Here is a 20,379-nt window from a genome sequence, read left to right on the forward strand (position 1 = left end):
GTGACGTCATCGTACCACTGCCTGACTCTTAACGAATGACGTCACGGGATCTCTGTCGCTGTCCACTGTGACGTAGGCGACGACAATGTTTTTGTTTATTGTTACCAGGTAAGGGCCCCACTGAGTTGTACAGCTCTTTATCAGAAACGACTCGGCCATCACAAATGACAGCTCAACGAAGTGAGCTTATCATCGTCATTATCACGTGGAAATGTCTTGCAGCCAAATACTCTATACGTGTGACGTTGAGTCTGAATGTGGAGGGGAATAACTGGAGGAGGATCCGGAGAAAAATCCATGTGGCCACGCGGAGCGGGAGAGACACGCAAACTCCAAATAAGCAGCCGGAATCGTCGGGGTCGGGATCGAACCCACGACCTCGTGTATACCTGGCGAGGTAGATGACATCTCTTAGCCACCGGGGCGACTTTATACAGGGCGGCCGCTAGGATTCGAACCGCGAGCCTCCGCAGCAATAAATATCGAGGAGCTGCATTAAGCAGCGCCCGTGCCCACCGAGGGGTGCTGTAGCTGCTGCTACTGCTGCTACTTCCGTATGGCTGCTGATGTAGATGCAGAGACAACAACAACAACCACAATGTCACGTCAGCAGGAGTAGCGGAGTAGTGTTGTATCATCGCTGTGATGATGTCTCCGTCGTCGTATTTGTGGATCGGGGCATTGTCCATAGACTAATATTGCCCATAAACTAACGTTGCTCATAGACTAACACTGCACATAGACAAACACTGCACATATACTTGCATTGCATATAGACTAACACAACATTGCCACGGACCCCAAGCTGTGTTCCTGCCCTCACGCTGCCCCCCTGCTTGCCTAGATCTCCCTGCCGGCGAAGATGCGATGCATAGAGGGAGAGAGAGAGACGCCACCCACACCGAGGTTGCGGCCTAGCTCGCGCCCTCACGCTCCTCCAAACACTCTAGCACACGGGCGAGAAGCCCTTCATGTGTGACGAGATCAGCAAGACGTTTCCTCGCGCTCGGCCTACACGTATAAATATTTTATATTTTCGCTTGTGTGTTCAACTGTGTGTAACTCTGATATTTTAAAGATGGCAATTATCCTGCTGTGTATCCTACTGCTGATCCCTCCCGGCCATATCTAGTGCCACACTCAACTCTACAAACGGCTACCCGCGTTACTTCGCGTCCATACTTATTGCTAAATTTACCACTACACCTGCTAATGAACAGCTATAGACACTTCTACACTCCATCATTGTACCCTTTTGAACCCTATCTTTGTCCCATAACTTCACCAGCACTCTTTCCAAACTTCATTCTGCTCTTAAAAATATCACCATCTGCGAGCGCTGCTATTCGTTCAAGGTTCGCCGCTCTTCATCCTTTCACAGAAGATACCTGTGCAAACTGTTAATTCTACTTTTCTTATTTTTGGGAGGTATTGAGCTTCATCCTGGCCCAAATATAAAGAACTCGTGTAATTCTTTAGATTTTTCTGGCAGAAAAGGTGTCGGTGTTCTACATGCCAACATCAGAGGGCTTGTGATTAAATTAAGTCAACTAAAAATAAAAGTGGCAAATCTGGACCCAGACATTTTTGCCTAACAGACATTTCTCACTCCGGCCGTCAATGACTTGCAGATTACGATTGACAACTACAACCTTATTCGGCATTGCCGGGGATCTAAGGGAGGTGGAATTGCCATCTATGTTCGCAATACTATTGCATGTTCACCGGCTTACTCCGTGTTTAAAAAATGTTGCTTTGAAGGTCTGGCTCTTAGAATAACTCTCCCAAATAATCAACAGATATTGGTAGTGTGCTGCTATAGAACGCCTAGTGGGAAGGATGTTGAAGCTGCGTCTGCACGGAGCTTCTTGGGGGCCTCCCTAAAGGTGAAATAGTTTTAGTGGGTGATCTAAATTGGAATTGGCTAAACCCGCCGGCCGTGGCCACAAATTTTGCAGATGAATTTAACCTGTTTTAATTAATAAATGACCCCACAAGACCCAACCTAAACAATCCAGGACAGTAATTTCTGCTTGACGTCCTATTGACGAATGCCCCTCACAATTTCGCACTGACTGGTGTTCTGGGTAATAACCTTAGTGATCACTCTTTCATATTTGGGGTGAGATCATCAGCCAGACCCAAAGCCTCCCCTAAATTGGTTGAGAAGCACTCCATGAGACACTTCAGCTCTCAGGCATTTACTAATGATGTGCTTAACTCGGATATTGACAAGGTCTGTGATATCCCCAACCTGACTACGGCTTGGGAGACCTTCAGATACACGTTTCTCCAAATTATTAACAAACATGCTCTGTTGGTTAGATTTTAAACTAAAGGCAACCGCTCACCATGGTTTGATCCTTTGATTACTAAGCTCATGAAACTAGGGACAAGGCTTGGGCATGGGCTCAGAAAAGTAATTTGGTCAATGACTGGCTAGAATACAGGATTTTAAGGAACAGATGTGTCAACTCTTGGTCACCTAATATACAAACCTATAGCCCATTTTTTTCAACCTGTCCATCAAAGAAGCATCAGTACCTCTAGAATGGAAACATTCCTATGTTCGTCCACTTCATAAAGGGGGCCCTAAGGATGATTTAAATTACTACCAAACTATCTCAATTTTTTCCCCATTGATGAAAATTTTTGAAAAATTATTGAACTACCAAATTAGCACTTTCTTGTCCGACAACAATCTATTACATCTAAAACAATCTGGGTTCCGAAAAAAATACAGCACCACATCTGCTTCATTAGACCCTCTGAATCACATTTACAGTAGCCTTGATAATAAGCAGTACTGCACCAGTCTTTTTCTTGACTTGTCCAAAGCCTTTGATACAGTCGACCACAACACCCTGCTTAGTAAACTAAGTTGCCTTCGTTTCTCCAAATACGCAGTAGAATGGTTAAAAAATTACCTCTTTTCTCGCACCCAAACTGTATTCACAGATGGTTGGAGGTCAAACAGTGTTAAGATAACAAAAGGGGTTCCACAGGGTTCCATCCTCGGACCCTCTTATGTCAATGACTTGGGCACTGACCTGCATCATTCCTGGGTACATTTTTTGCAGATGACACAATACTGATTACTGCTGGCCGCTCTCCGAATAATGTGATTTCTAAACAACATCAGCTAGTTGCTCTTAAACTAGTCCTGAATACCTCCAAAACCAAAGTGCTATGCTTCTCACCAGGACTAAAGCGGGAAGTTATTTTCCCCCCATTACATTCCTTAAATAATTATCAAATAGAGCAAGTCAAGATCTATAAGTATATTGGGGGCATCCTGGATTCAAAACTGAAATTTTAAAATCACATTGATTATATTGGTAAAAAGACAAAATAAAAATGTTTTCTGTATCGACACAAGCACTGCTTCCCCCCTATGTTCCGTTTGGAATTTAAAAATGCTACCATACTGCCTTGATTACTGTGACATCGTATACAAATCAGCCCCAAGCACTGTACTGAAGAAGCTTGACTCAATTTATCACTCGGCCTTAAGATTTGCATTGAACTGCCCATATAGGACTCACCACTGTGATCTCTACATTGGGTCAAACTTAACATCTCTTAATGTTCGACGGCTTGTGTACCAGATCTTATTTATTCACGATGTACTTACAAAAACATCCGCAGACTACCTGCTGGATCTCCTCTCTATTTCGAAGAACAAATGTGATCTAAGGTCTTCGCTCATTTACCAGCTTCACATTCCTTATTGCCGTACAAATAATGGAGGTAGGGCCTTTGCTATTGAGGCCCCCAGGGTCTGAAATGCAATTGCCAATAAACTGCAACTTGAATCACTGAGATCTTCACTAAAAACTGCTCTAGAGGAGTTGTACACCCCTAGCTGCCACTGCTAATCAGTGGCCTAAAATCAAATGTTTTCATTCCGGATAACCGCTGCAACGTATGATCTTGTGTTTTGATTTATTGTGCTGATCTTTAAAGATGCATTTGAAAAATTTTGATACTCCTGTAATGCGAGCGTAAATGGGGTTGTTGCTGACCTCTGGTCCAATCACGCGGCCCGGGGCATTGTGGGGCGGAGCCTGGTCTGCGGGGCGTGTGGGAGGGGCCACCGTTCACCTCGGCTCCAATGGGAGGCAAGGTGAATGGGGCGGAGCCAGCGGGGTAGTATGGGAAGGCCGGATCTGACGATCCGGGAGGCGGGAGTCAGGGTCACGTGGGGGGAATCGATATAAATGGGAGCCCGGAAGAGATCGGGGCAGTCAGGGAAGTTAAGAGGCTGAGCCACGTTGGGTGGTGAGGAAAGATCCGCGCCATCGGCCATGTGGCCGAAGGACCTCAGCACGCCGTCGGCCAGCGGTGTGCGGAGTGCGGGAATAGAGGAACTAACGGAGGAGCGTGCGGGGCACGCGAGAGAGAGCGTATGCGTAGCACGCAAGAGAGAGAGCGTGCGTGGCACGCGAGAGGGAGCGTGCGCGTGGCGCGCGCGAGACGAGACTGGTCCGAGAGGAGGCCAGTGGGGGTGTGGAGAAGAACCTGAATAAAAGACAAACGGAGACCAGCATCGCCTGACGGAGTCTTTTATTACACTGGTGTCAGAAGTGGAACGAGATGTCAAAACATCTCAAGAAAAAGAATATACCTGCACCATCTTCAGAAGATGAAAAGGACCTTCCTCCGGCGGTGGCGGTCCCGACCATGAAAGGCATGGGCGAAGTGGCTGCGAGCGACATGACAGGAGTACAAGATGTCGTCAGGGCGGCCAGGCCGTCTGCGTCGACGGGCGCCGAGGACGGCTGGCGACACGTGGCAGTCCAGCTTGAATCGCTGCGGGCCGTTCTGCTGGATTTAGTCACCCTGGTCGCGCCAGCGACGATGCCGGATCGGCCATGCGGCAGGCCTTCAAGCGGGGAGCCTTCGGGTGGGGCCAAGCCGTCTGCCATTGGGCCTCTGCGACGCTTCCCGCCCTCTCCGACACGCGGCAGGACGCCGCCATCTTGGGTGTGGTCCCGGACGAACGGCGGGAAGCCGCCATCTTCTCGCCGCCGCGGCGGGAAGCCGCCATCTTGTCGCTGCCACGGTGGGAAGACGCCATCTTGTCGCTGCCACGGCGGGAAGACGCCATCTTGTCGCCGCCGCAGGGGACGCCTGCATCGGAAGACGGCAGCTCGGGGACTCGCAGCCATCGCTTGACGACGATTAAAGAATTCTCAATTGGAGGAGATTGGAGCGAATTTGCGTGGCGTTTTGAGTCGGCCGTCCGACCCGCCAAGTGGACGGATGCGGAGGCCTTGGAAGTTCTGCTGATGCTCCTGGACGACAAGTCTTTGAAATTCTTCCGCTCATTCAAGGCCGCGAAGAAGGCGACTCTGAAAGGGGCGTTCAACGAAATGGTGGAAGCGTACGAGCCTCCAGACGACGCACACCGCAGATTCGTCCAGAGGCAACGGGCACCCGAGGAATCGCCTGTGGCTTTCCAGGGTGCTGTGCTTGAGCTGGCCATGGCCGCGTATCCAGAGACGGAGCCCGACTTGTTGGAGCCCTTGATACTGGGTAAGATGTTGGAGCTGTCCAAGGACTTGGGCATTCCGATGCCGATATGCGGCCATGAGCAGCTGACCTCCCGGATGGGAGCCAAGTGCCTCGACGCGCAGTTCAACTTGCGCCGTTGGGCACAGGTGACCGCCTGGACGGGAAGCCCGACCGTGGAGGGAGGCGCCGCCGGGTGGACTCCGTCAAAGGCCATCTTCGTGCCGGACGAGAGGGGGCCTGGCGATCTCTCTGCAGCGGCAGCCCAGTCGATTCCTCGAGGGGGAGCGGAGTCGCGATCCGGCCCACCGCTGAGGGATCGTCGAGACGGGGGGGGGAGCCAGGCGGTGGGCCGACTCGCCGTGTTACCACTGCGGCCATCTTGGACACTTCGCGCAGGACTGTCAGAGTTGCCCTCGCCCGCCTCTTCAGCCGGAGTCCCCGGCTAAGGACGCGACGTCAACGCCGGAGAGTCAACCATGTCAGGCAAGTCGGTACGCATCAGACACCCGGCAAGGCCTGTCATCTCATGCATCACTGTCGGTATGCGTTCTGGAGGCCTGTTCTAAGGGATCCGTGTCACTCGCTGACACAGTGGCGGAAATTGGCACGGAGTGTGGTCGCAGCCGCTACTGGGTCGTCGACCGTGCCGGGTTCGATACAGGGGGTCGACGTGCGGATTTTGGTAGATTCGGGCGCGTCCGCAACTATCATCTTGGACGTGATATTCCATCTCCTGTTCATTCCGCCATCGGGGGTACGACCGGTTTACAATTCATGTGTTGCGGCGAACGGAGAGAGTATGGGCATCGTTGGTCAGGTGGAGGCGCGTATTTCGGTTGGGGGTGTGTCGGCTTCGGGGACGGTGTTAATCTCCAGGTCCCTCGCTGTGCCGTGTTTGTTGGGGACCGATTTCCTGGCAAAGATGCCCATTCAGATAAGGGTTGATCAGAATTGTATTGAGTTACCGTCGGACCAGAAGATTTTCTTTTTGCCGTCGCCGTGGGAACAGTCCGCTCCGGACCGTCAGGTGCAGGCGCTATCCGATGTTTCGGTCGGCATTCCACCTGGCTCGCAGATGCTTATCCCACTGCGTTATCGGAAGCCCCTGCCTGGGGTTGAGGGGGCGGCGGGGGTGTTGTCGCCGTCCAATGCAGTTACGGATGGCTTGGCGCTGGTCGCGGCACGAACGATTGTTCGGCCGGGTCAGCCTCCGTTTATGCAAATGTTGAATGGAGGCGCGGACAATGTCGTCGTGCCGGCCGGAATAGTTTTAGTACATGCTACGACCGCCTTCATGGCCCATGACGATCCGGCCCACCGGGGCCTCGTAGGGGGGGTTTCGGCCTCGACGGCGCAGGACGATCGATGGATCGCCGGGTTGTGCCAAGAAAATGCGTCCTTGACTACGGACCAGCGGTCCGCGCTTCACGAGCTGTTGGAGAAATATTCTTAGGTCTTTAGTAAAGACGATTTCGATCTGGGACGCACCTCGTTGCTCTCCGACCATATTGATACCGGGGATGCTGCTCCCATTCGGATGAATCCACATCGGTTGAGCCCGGCGGAGAGGGATCATGTACGCGGCGCGGTAGATGATATGCTAGCCGCTGACATTATCTCTCCGTCCAACAGCCCGTGGGGCGCTCCGGTGGTCCTGGGAAAGATAAAGGATGGTAATTTACGGTTTTGTGTCGATTTTCGGAAGTTTAACAAGGTGTCGGTTGCGGACGCTTACCCCCTGCCGCGTATGGATGAATCCCTCGATGCCTTGTCTGGTGCGAAATTTTTTCTCCACTCTTGACCTTTCTTCGGGGTTCTGGCATCTCCCCCTGGACGAGTCCTCGAGGGAAAAGACGGCTTTCCGTACGCCGCAGGGCCTCTTTCAGTTTAATTGTCTTCCCATGGGGTTGAACGCCGCCCCTGCTACATTCCAGAGGTTGATGGAACTCGTGTTGACCGGTCTGCAGTGGGACACGTGCTTGATATATTTGGATGATGTTATTGTGTTCAGCCGTACGTTTGAGGAACATCTTCAGAGATTGGATGCTGTTTTTGCTAGGGTGCGTTCCACCAATTTGAAATTTAAGCCCAAGAAGTGTCACATTTTGCAACGATCTGTGCACTATTTGGGCCACATAGTCAGCTCTGACGGTGTGGCCATGGACCCGGAGAAAACGGCGTGCGTCCGGGACTGGCCGATTCCGGCCACGGTGGGTGACGTGCGTCGTTTTGTCGGGTTCGCTTCCTATTATCGCAGGTTCGTTCCAAATTTAGCCATGATCGCTAGGCCGTTGCACCTCCTTATGGCAAAGAACCGGAGGTTCAGCTGGGGGCCGGCGGAGGAGGTGGCGTTTCATGGCCTACGCGATCACTTGGCGTCAGCGCCGACGCTGGACATGGGGATTTGGGCCGTCCTATCGCAGTTTAAGGGTGGCGTCAAGCGCGTGGTGGCTTACGGGAGCCGCGTTTTATCTCCGGCAGAGACCCGCTACTGCGTTACCCGCCGGGAACTGTTGGCTATAGTGCATTTTGTCCATCAATACCGGCCGTATTTGTATGGCCGCAAATTTATTGTGCGCACGGACCACGCGGCTCTACAATATTCCCTGAAAGTTGACCAACCGTCTGGCCAATTGGCGCGATGGTTGGAAACTTTGCAGAAATTTTCGTGTGAGATTCAATATCGTAAGAGGTCGTGTCACGCAAACGTGGACGCGCTCTCCCAATTGCTGCAGGGATCCCCCTGCGCCTGTGCCTCTGGCACGAATAGATGCACGCGGATTCCACAGCCCCCGCGTCCTGTCGTGTCCGCTGTGGAGATGCCCGGGGCTTCCACGTGTCCGGAATCGGCCGACGGGGTTTTGAATTTGCCACGTTCCGTGTGGATTCGAGAGCAATTGCTCGATGATTCGCTGGGGGCCTTACGGAGTCGGGCTGCAAAGGAGAGGGGATATCCGTCGTCCGATGGGACGCCGGGAGCGGCTGTCCATGACGGCTTGTTGATGTGGAGGGAAGGCTTGCATGATCGCTGGCGTCTTGTTGTGCCGTCGTCGTTGCGATATGCGTTGATTCGGATTCTGCACGCTGAGTTGTTACATCTCGGGGTGCAGAAAACCTTGTTGACATTACAGCGGGATTATTTTTGGCACGGCATGACGACTGATGTCGTTGGGCATATTCGGGCGTGCTCCGACTGTGCCCGGCGGAAGCCGCCTAAGCAACCGTATGTTCCCCCAGTGCAGTCGATACAAAGTGTCGCGGGTTAACGAGTTGGTAGCGTTGGATATTCTGGGGCCCTTTCCCCCATCCGCTCAGGGGAACAAATTTTTGTTGGTCGGGGTTGAATATCTTTCCCGCTGGTCGATGGCCTGGCCCTTGCCCGACCAGTCGGCGGCGTCTATCACGGAGGCATTTCTGTTCGGATATGTGATGGACAAGGGGGCGCCGGAAAGGTTTCTTACAGACCAAGGGCGAAATTTTTCTTCCAACCTATTGCGGGATGTGTGCGACGCACTGGGGACTAAGAAGGTTCGGACGTCTCCCTACCATCCACAAACTGATGGGATGGTTGAACGGTTGAACCGGACCCTGTTGGCCATGCTCTGTCATATGGTTATTGAGAAGCAGGCCGATTGGGATTTGCATATCCCTGGGGTGCTCTCCGCTTACCGGATGGCGCTGCATGCGTCAACAAGATACTCACCCTTCTTTTTGATGTACGGCCACGAGAATGTGCCGCCAGCAGTAGTGCAACTTGGCAGGCGGGTGAGGGGTCCTGTTAAGCCCCTCCCCGAGTATTTTCGTGACGCCGCTCGACGCGTGGCGGAGGCGCGGGAGGCGGCCCGATTGGCTACGGCCAGGACCCAGGCCCGGAATGAACGTTGCGCCCGGCGCTCTCATTGTGGGTCCCCCTGGCGAGTGGGGGACATGGCCTGGCTCCACTGCCCACAGGTACCGGTGGGGACCTCCCCTAAGTTGCACAAACCCTGACAGGGGCCGGTTGTGCTTATTGAGGTCCCTAGCGTTCAGGTCGGATCGCGGCGTTGGTACGTTCACACGCCCTGATTGAAACCCTACATGGCCCCGCGAGTGGATGCGTCATCTCCTAATGTTGCCTTGCCGGTGTCTGCCACGTCCGATGCGCCACTGACTTTGCCTGTTCAACCTGCAAGCGCGCCTGTCGTGCCTCCTGTAGACGGGCCGGCTGTGATTCTGCCGGACACAGGGATTCCTGCACCAGGTGGGCCTACCACGGCGACGGGGACATTTGGCCCCACTGCCCCTCCAACCCCGCCGCGGTTGCAGTTGCAGGGGGCCCCGACTACGGACCTCTCTGGGGAGCGGGGTGCTGGGACGGACAGGCCTCCACCAGCGGCGGATGGTTCCAGTTCCGCCGCTCCTAAAACCCTGTCGAGACTGCGACCCGCACTCGTTCCAAATCCCTTCCCTTTCGTCAAGTGTGTTGTTGTTATACTCTCCGTGGTGTCTGGTGATTCCTGATTGTGATGCTGTCGCTCGCATTATTTTATCCTATTGCAGCCGGGACGGCTGGATTTTTCATCGGGGGGGGGGGGGGGGGGGGGGGGTCATGTAATGCGAGCGTAAATGGGGTTGTTGCTGGTCCAATCACGCGGCCCGGGGCATTGGGGGGCGGAGCCTGGTCTGCGGGGCGTGTGGGAGGGGCCACCGTTCATCTCGGCTCCAATGGGAGGCGAGGTGAATGGGGGCGGAGCCAGCGGGGTAGTATGGGAAGGCCGGATCTGATGATCCGGGAGGCGGGAGTCAGGGTCACGTGGGGGGAATGGATACAAGTGGGAGCCCGGAAGAGATCGGGGCAGTCGGGGAAGTTAAGAGGCTGCGCCACGTTGGGTGGTGAGGAAAGATCCGCGCCATCGGCCACGTGGCCGAAGGACCTCAGCACGCCGTCGGCCAGCGGTGTGCGGAGTGCGGGAATAGAAGAGCTACCAGAGGAGCGTGCGGGGCACGCGAGAGAGAGCGTGCGTAGCATGCGAGAGAGAGAGCGTGCGTGGCACGCGAGAGGGAGCGTGCGCGGGGCGCGCGTGAGACGACACTGGTCCGAGAGGAGGCCAGTGGGGGTGCGGAGAAGAACCTGAATAAAAGACAAACGGAGACCAGCATCGCCTTACGGAGTCTTTTATTACACTCCTACTGATGCTCCTGCTGTTGTGGAGTGACTCATGCAGCCAGCTATGGCTACAGGGTTTGGTGGTACATGTTTTTTTATATTGATTATTGTGAAATTTCGGTCACAGTTCCTATGATCACTGTTCCATTGCTTTTGGCTTTATTTTGGTGATTTCAAAAAGTTTTTTGGTTTCGCCATGTTTGTTTGTTGTAGTACGGAGTTAGAATGATGGCTTTAATCTAAGTTGTCTTGTGGTTGTTGTTGTTTGACTTGCATCCCATTGGGATTTTTGCACAGCGTTGGTGTACGGTGCTTTTTTTCTGGAAGACTTTGCAGTTTTTTCCTGGATTTTTCTGTTTGCGCGTAGTCACTTTAAGATGTTTTCTTGTTCATGTTTTTGTTTTTTGTTTGTTGCGGTTGCACCCGATTCAAGAGCCGAATGGCTCACAGGGCTATACCAAATAAATGAAACTTAAAAACTAACATTGCCCATAGACTAACATTGCCCATAGAAATGACTGCACATAGATGGAATTACGGCTGATATAGCTGCAGAGCAACAACCACAATCTATGTGCAGTGTTCATCTTATCTGCCGGCCTGACCACCTCAATGTGTCATTGCAAGTTGTTGTCGTTGTCTCTGCGTCAGCCTTGGCGTGCGACGAGACGAAGTTCCTCTCCATCCCGCCCCTCCCAAATCTCATTCAACGACAATCACCTCGCTCCATCCAAGACGTGTGACCATTACCCCCGTCCGTTGCAACGTTCACGCGAGTAGCTGTTTGTGGCTGGCCGCCTCGCGTGTTTGGGGCTGTCGGGCCCTGTGCTGAGCAACCGTTGGGTTTCTAAGAAAGAAAGAAACCCCGAGGATTCGCGCTTTCACGGAATACTGATGGCGTGAAGCGCCGACGATGCCGATGTGGATGATGATGATGTGGATAATAATTCGGATGATGTTGATTATGCAAGTGATGATTTGAATGATATTTATGATGATACGGTGATGAAGTTGTGGATGATGTTGATGATGTGGATGCGGATGATGTTGATGTTGATGATGATGCGGATCATGATGACTACTGATGCGGATGATGATGATGATGATACGGATGATGATGATGATGATATGGATGATGTTGTGGATGATGATGATGTTGTGGATGATGATGTGGATGATGATGATGTTGACGATGATGATGTTGACGATGATGATGTTGACGATGATGATGTTGACGATGATGATGAGAATGCTGCTGCTGCCTGGACCGCGCTCACCTCCGTCCAGAACTCCTCGTCCCATCGCGGGTCGTTGCTGCGGCTGCGAGTCTGCGTCTGCCCGATCCGCGTCTCGTCCACGTTGACCGCCACGTAGGGGTCGAGCAGCGTCGTGCCCTGGGCGCGGGGGCTCAGCGAGAGCCGCTGGGACCACGGAGTCGGCCTCAGCGCTACAGCCCCGCGCACGCGGACACGCAGCGAGCCCGAGAAGAACACCATGACCACCTCCCCCCCCCCCCCCGAGTCTGGCTGGCTGGCTGGCTTAATGAACCTCGCTACGGCTCACACGAGCCTCGCTACGGCTCACACGAGCCTCGCTACGGCTCCACAAACCTCGCTCTGGCTCACAGGACCCTCGCTCTGGCTCCACGAGGCTCGCTCTGGCTCACACGAGCCTCAGGAATGTCACCCAACGAGGCCTTCGTTGCAAGTGCCTTTGTCTGGCTCAATGAGCCTTGCTCTGGCTCTCAATGAGTCTCTGGAATTTCAGACGATGATGATGTCGATGATGATGGTAGGAGTGATAGTGGGCGATGCTACTGCCGATGCCACTGCTGACGATGATTGCTACGATAACAACAGTTGCTCAAAAGGTATCGGCGTGTTGACAATCTCGCTACACCTGCACCGCTTACATCACCGCCATCAATCACGCTAATGACGATGATGCTGCTGCTGTGGATAATGATGATGCTGCTGCTGCTGAGGATGATGATGATGATAATGTGGAGGAGGAGCTGTCAACCCGTCTTCATGAGGGTGATCTTCATCATCATTACCACTACCACGATCACCACGACTTGCAGCTGCTAATCTTGCGGACGAGATGATGACGATGTCAACCCCGAGTCCTCATCAACTCCGTCACGTGCAGCAGCAGCAGCAGCTGGGGAAGGGTAGCCAGGTGGGTGGTGGTGGTGGTGTGTTGATGTGTGTCCAACTTCTTTCGCACCGCACGTAGCCAAACGGTGCTAATCGCAGGTGATGATGATGATGTTAGACGTCAACACCTCTTTATCATCATCAACGTCGTGATGATGATGTTGGTGGTGGTCCTCGTGGTTCTGGCGATCCCAAAGAAATCCAGGCCGTTGTGGCTGCTGTCCGGGCGACAAAGAGGAGGGGGGAGGAGGAGGGGGGAGGAGGGGGAATCACATTTGGTCCCGGGCAGTTCCCCGCCCCCCCCCACACTCATTAAACCGCGCACGTGCCTGTGTGTGTATGTGTGTGTGTATACGTGTGTGTACGTGTGTGTGTGCGTGTACATGTGTGTGTGTGTACACGTGTGTGTGTACGTCTGTGTGTGTACGTGATCAGGCTGGCTGAGAAAAAGCGACATGCCCACTCTCATCGTCTACAGCATCCCACGTAAAAGAATGAGGAGACATGCCGCAGCCTTCGCTCGGAGGTTCGGAGAGCCGCGAGGCACTGCAAGGATGGGTGGTGGTCGCGGGTTGCTGATGAGATGGAGTCTGCCTCAATGGCCCGCGATCACAAATCGCTATTACCATCATTAGGAACAGGTTTGCAGATTTGCTGAGCATTTCTTTGAGGTTCTGTGAAGTCCTGGGGGAGGGGAAATCCCTCGGCATGGAAAACATCGTGGGACAGTGGGGATGACCCTGCTGAGGCTGCGGTGTCTCAAAAATTGGAAGAGGAACTCACCCCCTGTGAGTGGCTGGCTGAGGTGCCATCTGTTGAGGAAGTACTGAAGGTGATTCAGAGTCTGAGACCAGGAAAGGCACCGGGCAGAGATGATCTCCCAAGCAAAATGCTGAGGGAGGGAGGCGTTTGTGCACAGACTGCCTTCATGACATCATAACAACAGTCTGGACCACAGGACGGGTTCCGCAGGATTGGAAGGATGCCCTGGTGGTCTCCCTCTTTAAGAAGGGGACCGCACAGACTGTAACAACTACAGGGGCATCTCACTACTCAGTGTACCAGGAAAGGTCCTGGCAAGGAATATTCAACATCGCCTTGCCAGGCACGCTGAGTAGAGGCTTGCGGAGCCCCAATGCGGTTTCAGGAAAGGGTGGTCCTGCACAGATGCCATATTTTCTGTCCGTCTGCTACAGCAGAGGTGTAGGGAATTCCAACAAAACCTACAGCTCTGTTTTATTGACCTGGTCAAGGCCTATGATACCATCAGTAGGCTTGGGCTCTGTGTTATTCTTCGTGCTTTTGGAGTCCCTGACCCTCTGCTCACGATCATTAAGGACCTTCATTATGGTGAGCGGGCCCGGGTAAAGCTACGTGGCCGGGAGTCGGAGCCATTCCCTGTTCACCTTGGGGTGCGACAGGGATGTCCTCTGGCTCCCACATTATTTAACATCTTTTTCGACCACGTAATTTGTGAAGCCTTCGATGGCTGTACCGGAGGAATTTCCATCTGGTACAGATACAATGGGAGGCTGATTGATGCCCGGGTGTGGTCAAGCGATGGCTCCCGATTGGTCAACCACGTTATGTATGCCGATGATCTGGAAATTGCTGCTCACTCAGAGGAGGAGTTGGAGGAGCTGCTGCTGAACCTGGAGCTTGCCACTAAGAGGTGGGGCCTTACCATCAGCCCCACTAAAACTAAGCACCTGCCTGGGTATTTTGTACCATCGTACACTCCACCCCCACAGCTCCCAATTGGTGATGGGGCAGTTGTGGAAACAGTGGAGAGTTTCCCATGACCGGCTCCGGTTTGACAGCAGAGGTCTCACTCCGAATCAGTCGAGCGGCATTATTTTTTCATCGGTTGCATAATGCTGTGTGGAAGCTACCTGGTCTGTCAATCCGCACGAAGCTTCGGGTCTTCTCGGCCACGGTTATTCCCTCCCTTCAGTTTAACACGTAGGCTTTCGCGACCAATATTATTCATAATCAACGTTTTTGGATTAGGTCGTGTTATTTATAAATGTGTCGTAACCCTCCACCACCCGACACGGCCAATCAGCAAAAAAAGTGTCACGTTGACAAAAGACAAATAGTTCACTGCTTTAGCCCACCGGTGTGTTGAAGCGTGAAACCACAACATTTACTTATTTTTTTAGTACTGTGACGTTTCGCTGTTAATTTCATCCAGCATCATCGGGCAATTCACCAGAATGGTGAGGCTCTGCTCTTGCTCCCGGTCTTAAATAGAGCAGCAGCAGGGTGACGTCATCATTAACTCATCAGGTGCAACGATTTGGGGCGGAGGGGGGGTATTGTAATTATATACTAGATTAGTAATCAGGCAATTGTTACGATGTTAGTTGTAGATTAGTAATTAGTTGTAATGTGTGTTATTGGAATTATATGCTACGTTAGTAATCAGTTAATTAGTGTGTGTTTCCCCTATAAGGAAGTGTAATATATATTATTTAATAATACGCTTCCAGGCCGCACTAAGCCTGTAGCTGTCTGAGCGGTTAAAGTTATTTCTGTTTCTCTCAATTTCAATGGATTCTCTAATTAGTCTTTGCCAGTAGTAACTAGTTTTACACAACACTTCAACGTTATCAAAATCAATTGAGTGTCCCTGTTGGCAAGCATGTTCTGCCACTGCCGACAGATGTGTTTGAGATAATTTAATATTTATCTGGTGTTCTTTTAGTCTTACACTAATGTTACGCCCCGTCTGTCCAATATAGCATCTGCCACATAAACAATTAATCCGATATACACGTTCTGTTGATAATTTAGGTAATTCGTCTTTAGTGCAAGTTACTAGTTTTTGAATTTTGTGTACTGTACCAAATATTACTGTAATGTTTTGCTTTTGCAAAACACGGGCTAATTTGTCAGTTACTCCTGCTGTTTGTGCTGTGTGTGCTGTGTCTGCTGTGTGTGCTGTGTCTGCTGTGTGTGTCTGCTGTGTGTGTCTGCTGTGTGTGCTGTGTGTGTTGTGTCTGCTGTGTGTGCTGTGTGTGTGCTGTGTGTGCTGTGTCTGCTGTGTGTGTGCTGTGTCTGCTGTGTCTGCTGTGTGTGCTGTGTCTGCTGTGTCTGCTGTGTGTGCTGTGTCTGCTGTGTCTGCGGTGTGTACTGTGTGTGCTGTGTCTGCTGTGTGTGATGTGTGTGCTGTGTGTGTCTGTGTGTGCTGTGTCTGCTGTGTGTGCTGTGTCTGCTGTGTCTGCTGTGTGTCTGCTGTGTGTGCTGTGTCTGCTGTGTGTGTGCTGTCTGCTGTGTGTGCTGTGTCTGCTGTGTCTGCTGTGTGTCTGCTGTGTGTGCTGTGTCTGTGTGTGTGTGCTGTGTGTGCTGTCTGCTGCGTGTGCTGTGTCTGCTGCGTGTGCTGTGTGTGCTGCGTCTGCTGTGTGTGCTGTGTATGTGTGCTGTGTGTGTGCTGTGTCTGCTGTGTGTGATGCGTGTGCTGTGTCTGCTGTGTGTGCTGTGTCTTCTGTGTGTGCTGTGTGTGTGCTGTGTCTGCTGTCTGTGCTGTGTGTGCTGTGTGTATCTGTGTGTGCTGTGTGTATCTGTGTGTGTCTGTGTGTGCTGTGTGTGCTGCGTCTGCTGTGTGTGTGTGCTGCGTCTGCTGTGTGTGCTGTGTGTGCTGCGTCTGCTGTGTCTGCTGCGTGTGCTGCGTGTGCGGTGTCTGCTGTGTGTGCTGTGTCTGCTGTGTGTGCTGTGTCTGCTGTGTGTGTCTGTGTGTGTCTGTGTGTGTGTGTGCTGTGTGTGTGTTGTGTGTGTGCTGTGTGCTGTGTGTCTGTGTCTGCTGTGTGTGCTGTGTGTGCTGTGTGTGTGCTGTGTGTGCTGTGTCTGCTGTGTGTGCTGTGTCTGCTGTGTGTGTCTGTGTGTGTCTGTGTCTGCTGTGTGTGCTGTGTCTGCTGTGTGTGCTGTGTGTGTCTGTGTCTGCTGTCTGCTGTGTCTGCTGTGTGCGCTGTGTGTCTACTGTGTGTGCTGTGTGTGTCTGTGTGTGCTGTGTGTCTGCTGTGTGTGCTGTGTGTGCTGTGTCTGCTGTGTCTGCTGTGTGTGCTGTGTCTGCTGTGTCTGCTGTGTCTGCTGTGTGCGCTGTGTGTCTACTGTGTGTGCTGTGTGTGTCTGTGTGCTCTGTGTGTGCTGTGTCTGCTGTATGCGCTGTGTCTGCTGTGTGTGCTGTCTGCTGCGTGTGCTGTGTGCGCTGTGTGTGCTGTGTGTGCGCTGTGTGTGCTGTGTGCTGTGTGTGCTGTGCCTGTTGTGTGTGCTGTGTCTGCTGTGTGTGCTGTGTGTGTGCGCTGTGTGTGCTGTGTCTGCTGTGTGTGCTGTGTCTGCTGTGTGTGCTGTGTGCGCTGTGTCTGCTGTGTCTGCTGTGTGTGCTGTGTCTGCTGTGTGTGCTGTGTGCGCTGTCTGCTGTGTGCGCTGTGTGTCTACTGTGTGTGCTGTGTGTGTCTGTGTGTGCTGTGTGTCTGCTGTGTGTGCTATGTGTGTGCTGTGTGTGCTGTGTCTGCTGTGTGTGCTGTGTGTGCTGTGTCTGCTGTGTGTCTGCTGTGTGTGCTGTGTCTGCTCTGTGTGCTGTGTGTGCTGTGTGTGCTGTGTGCGCTGTGTCTGCTGTCTACCTGTCCGGTGGCGATGGTCGCACGGGACGAGGAGGAGGTGGAGGAGGAGGTGGTGGAGGACGAGGTGGAGGATGAGGGGATAGAGGAGGTGGTGGTGGAGGTGGTGGTGGAGGTGGTGGAGGTGGAGGAGGGCCCTCTCGGTGGAGATGGAAGCGGCGGCGATGGTTCTGAAGCCACGGATAGCGACTCTCCTTGTTTACTGATGATGCTGATGACGATGCTGCTGCTGATGATGCTGATGACGATGATGCTCCTGCTAATGATGATGATGCTGCTCCTGCTGCCGATGATTATGATACTGATGGTGCTGCTGATGATGATGATGCTGCTGATGGTTATGATGCTCCTACTAATGATGCTGCTGATGATAATGATGATGCTTCCGCTACTGCTGATGCTGCTGATGGTGATGATGGCTGCTGATGATGGTGCTGATGATGGTGCTGATGGTGATGATGGCTGTTGCTGCTGATGATGGTGCTGATTGTAACGGTGGTGCTGATGATTATGGTGCTGATGATTATGGTGCTGATGATTATGGTGCTGATGGTGATGCTATTTCTGATTATGGTAATGCTGACGATGGTGCTCCTGCCGATGGCGATGGCTGCTACTGTCACTCCTCCGTCTCGCGGCGAGGATTTTTCTCGGCGGTGACGCGGGGAGCGAGAGGCGATATCTGCATGGACGCGCGCTCTCTCCCTCTCTCTCTCCCCTGCCTCTCCCCCTCCCTCCTCCGTCTACCTCTCCTCTTATCTCTTGCTCATCAATCTCCTCTCCCTCGCCTCTACCTCTCCTCCCTCCGCTCTTCCACTTTCTCCCTCCCCTCTCCCGCCTCTCCCTCCCCTCTCCACCCTTCTCCCCTCTCTGTGCTCCCCCTCTCCCGCTGTCTCTCTCTCTCTATCTGTGCCCCCCCTCTCCCACTGTCTCTCTCTGTGCCCCCCCCCTCTCCCGCTCTCTCTCTCTCTCTGTGCCCCCTCTCCCACTGCCTCTCTCTCTCCCTGTGTGCCACTGATCAGAAGACGGCGACGCGCCCGCTGGGCCCCGCGGGCTTTGTGATCTCGCCTCCCGGGGGCCTCCGCCGCGTCCTCCTCCGCTGCCTCCCAATTACCGGCACGATCTCGCAGCAGCAGCAGCCGCGAGCCCCTCCACCACTCCTCAAACAGCCCCGCAACAGCGCCCCGCCCCCCAGCCCCCCCAGCGAGATGAGAGGCCTCGAGGAGACAGAGAGAAGCTCCCCCACCAGCCCCCCAACAGCCCCCCCTCCACTCCCCCACCAGCCCCCCCTCCAGCCCCCCACCAGCCCCCCACCAGCCGCTCTCCCCCAGCGAGATGAGAGGCCTCCACGAGACAGAGAGAAGCTCCCCCACAATGTGGGCAGTAGAAGCAGAGACTACGCCAGATTATCACCACTCACCACGACCGCTCACCTCCACCGCTCACCTCCACCGCTCACCACCACCGCTCACCCCCACCACCGCTCACCACCACCGCTCACCTCCACCGCTCACCACCACCGCTCACCCCCACCACCGCTCACCACCACCGCTCACCTCCACCGCTCACCTCCACCGCTCACCACCACCGCTCACCTCCACCGCTCACCTTCCACCGCTCCCCTCCACCGCTCACCTTCCACCGCTCACCACCACCACTCACGTCCACCGCTAACCTTCCACCGCTCACCACCACCGCTCACCTTCCACCGCTCACCTTCCACCGCTCACCAACACCGCTCACCTTCCACCGCTCACCACCACCGCTCACCTTCCACCGCTCCCCTCCACCGCTCACCTTCCACCGCTCACCACCACCGCTCACCTCCACCGCTCACCTCCACCGCTCACCTTCCACTGCTCCCCTCCACCACTCACCACCACCACCGCTCACCTCCACCGCTCACCACCACCGCTCACCACCACCGCTCACCTCCACCGCTCACCTTCCACCGCTCACCACCACCGCTCATCTCCACCGCTCCCCTCCACCGCTCACCACCACCGCTCACCTCCACCGCTCACCTTCCACCGCTCACCACCACCGCTCACCTCCACCGCTCACCTTCCACCGCTCACCACCACTGCTCACGTCCACCGCTCACCTCCACCGCTCACCTCCACCGCTCACCTTCCACCGCTCACCTCCACCGCTCACCTCCACCGCTCACCTCCACCGCTCACCTTCCACCGCTCACGTCCACCGCTCACGTCCACCGCTCACCTCCACCGCTCACCTTCCACCGCTCACCTCCACCGCTCCCCTCCACCGCTCACCACCACCGCTCACCTCCACCGCTCACCTCCACCGCTCCCCTCCACCGCTCACCACCACCGCTCACCTCCACCGCTCACCTTCCACCGCTCACCACCACCGCTCACCTCCACCGCTCACCTCCACCGCTCCCCTCCACCGCTCACCACCACCGCTCACCTCCACCGCTCACCTTCCACCGCTCACCACCACCGCTCACCTCCACCGCTCACCTTCCACCGCTCACCTCCACCGCTCACCTCCACCGCTCACCTTCCACCGCTCACGTCCACCGCTCACGTCCACCGCTCACCTCCACCGCTCACCTCCACCGCTCACCTTCCACCGCTCCCCTCCACCGCTCACCTCCACCGCTCACCTTCCACCGCTCACGTCCACCGCTCACGTCCACCGCTCACCTCCACCGCTCCCCTCCACCGCTCACCACCACCGCTCACCTCCACCGCTCACCTCCACCGCTCCCCTCCACCGCTCACCACCACCGCTCACCTCCACCGCTCACCACCACCGCTCACCACCACCGCTCACCTCCATCGCTCACCTCCACCGCTCACCTTCCACCGCTCACCACCACCGCTCACCTCCACCGCTCACCTCCACCATTCACCGTCACACCATCTAAATCATCTACATCATCATCGCCGACTCACCACTGAATCGCACC

The 20,379-nt window shown here is 54.3% G+C and overlaps 1 protein-coding gene across 1 annotated transcript in view; it reads right to left on the reverse strand.

Moving 5' to 3' along the window:
* LOC133356189 (uncharacterized) overlaps positions 1-18,164 on the reverse strand; it is a 60,412-nt gene extending 42,248 nt beyond the window's left edge. The window contains exons 1-2 of the mRNA XM_061573568.1: positions 17,445-18,164; positions 11,941-13,040 (exon numbers count right to left, since the gene is read on the reverse strand). Of these exons, the coding sequence (XP_061429552.1) occupies positions 11,941-12,159 (219 nt within the window). The 5' untranslated portion in view covers positions 12,160-13,040; positions 17,445-18,164. The remainder of the gene's footprint in view (positions 1-11,940; positions 13,041-17,444) is intronic.
* Between the last annotated feature and the right edge of the window lie 2,215 nt (positions 18,165-20,379).

The sequence above is a fragment of the Lethenteron reissneri genome, chromosome 53 (assembly GCF_015708825.2).
Source record: "Lethenteron reissneri isolate LAM-NWPU_2019-01 chromosome 53, ASM1570882v1, whole genome shotgun sequence".
NCBI classification, from domain to species: Eukaryota; Metazoa; Chordata; class Hyperoartia; order Petromyzontiformes; family Petromyzontidae; genus Lethenteron; species Lethenteron reissneri.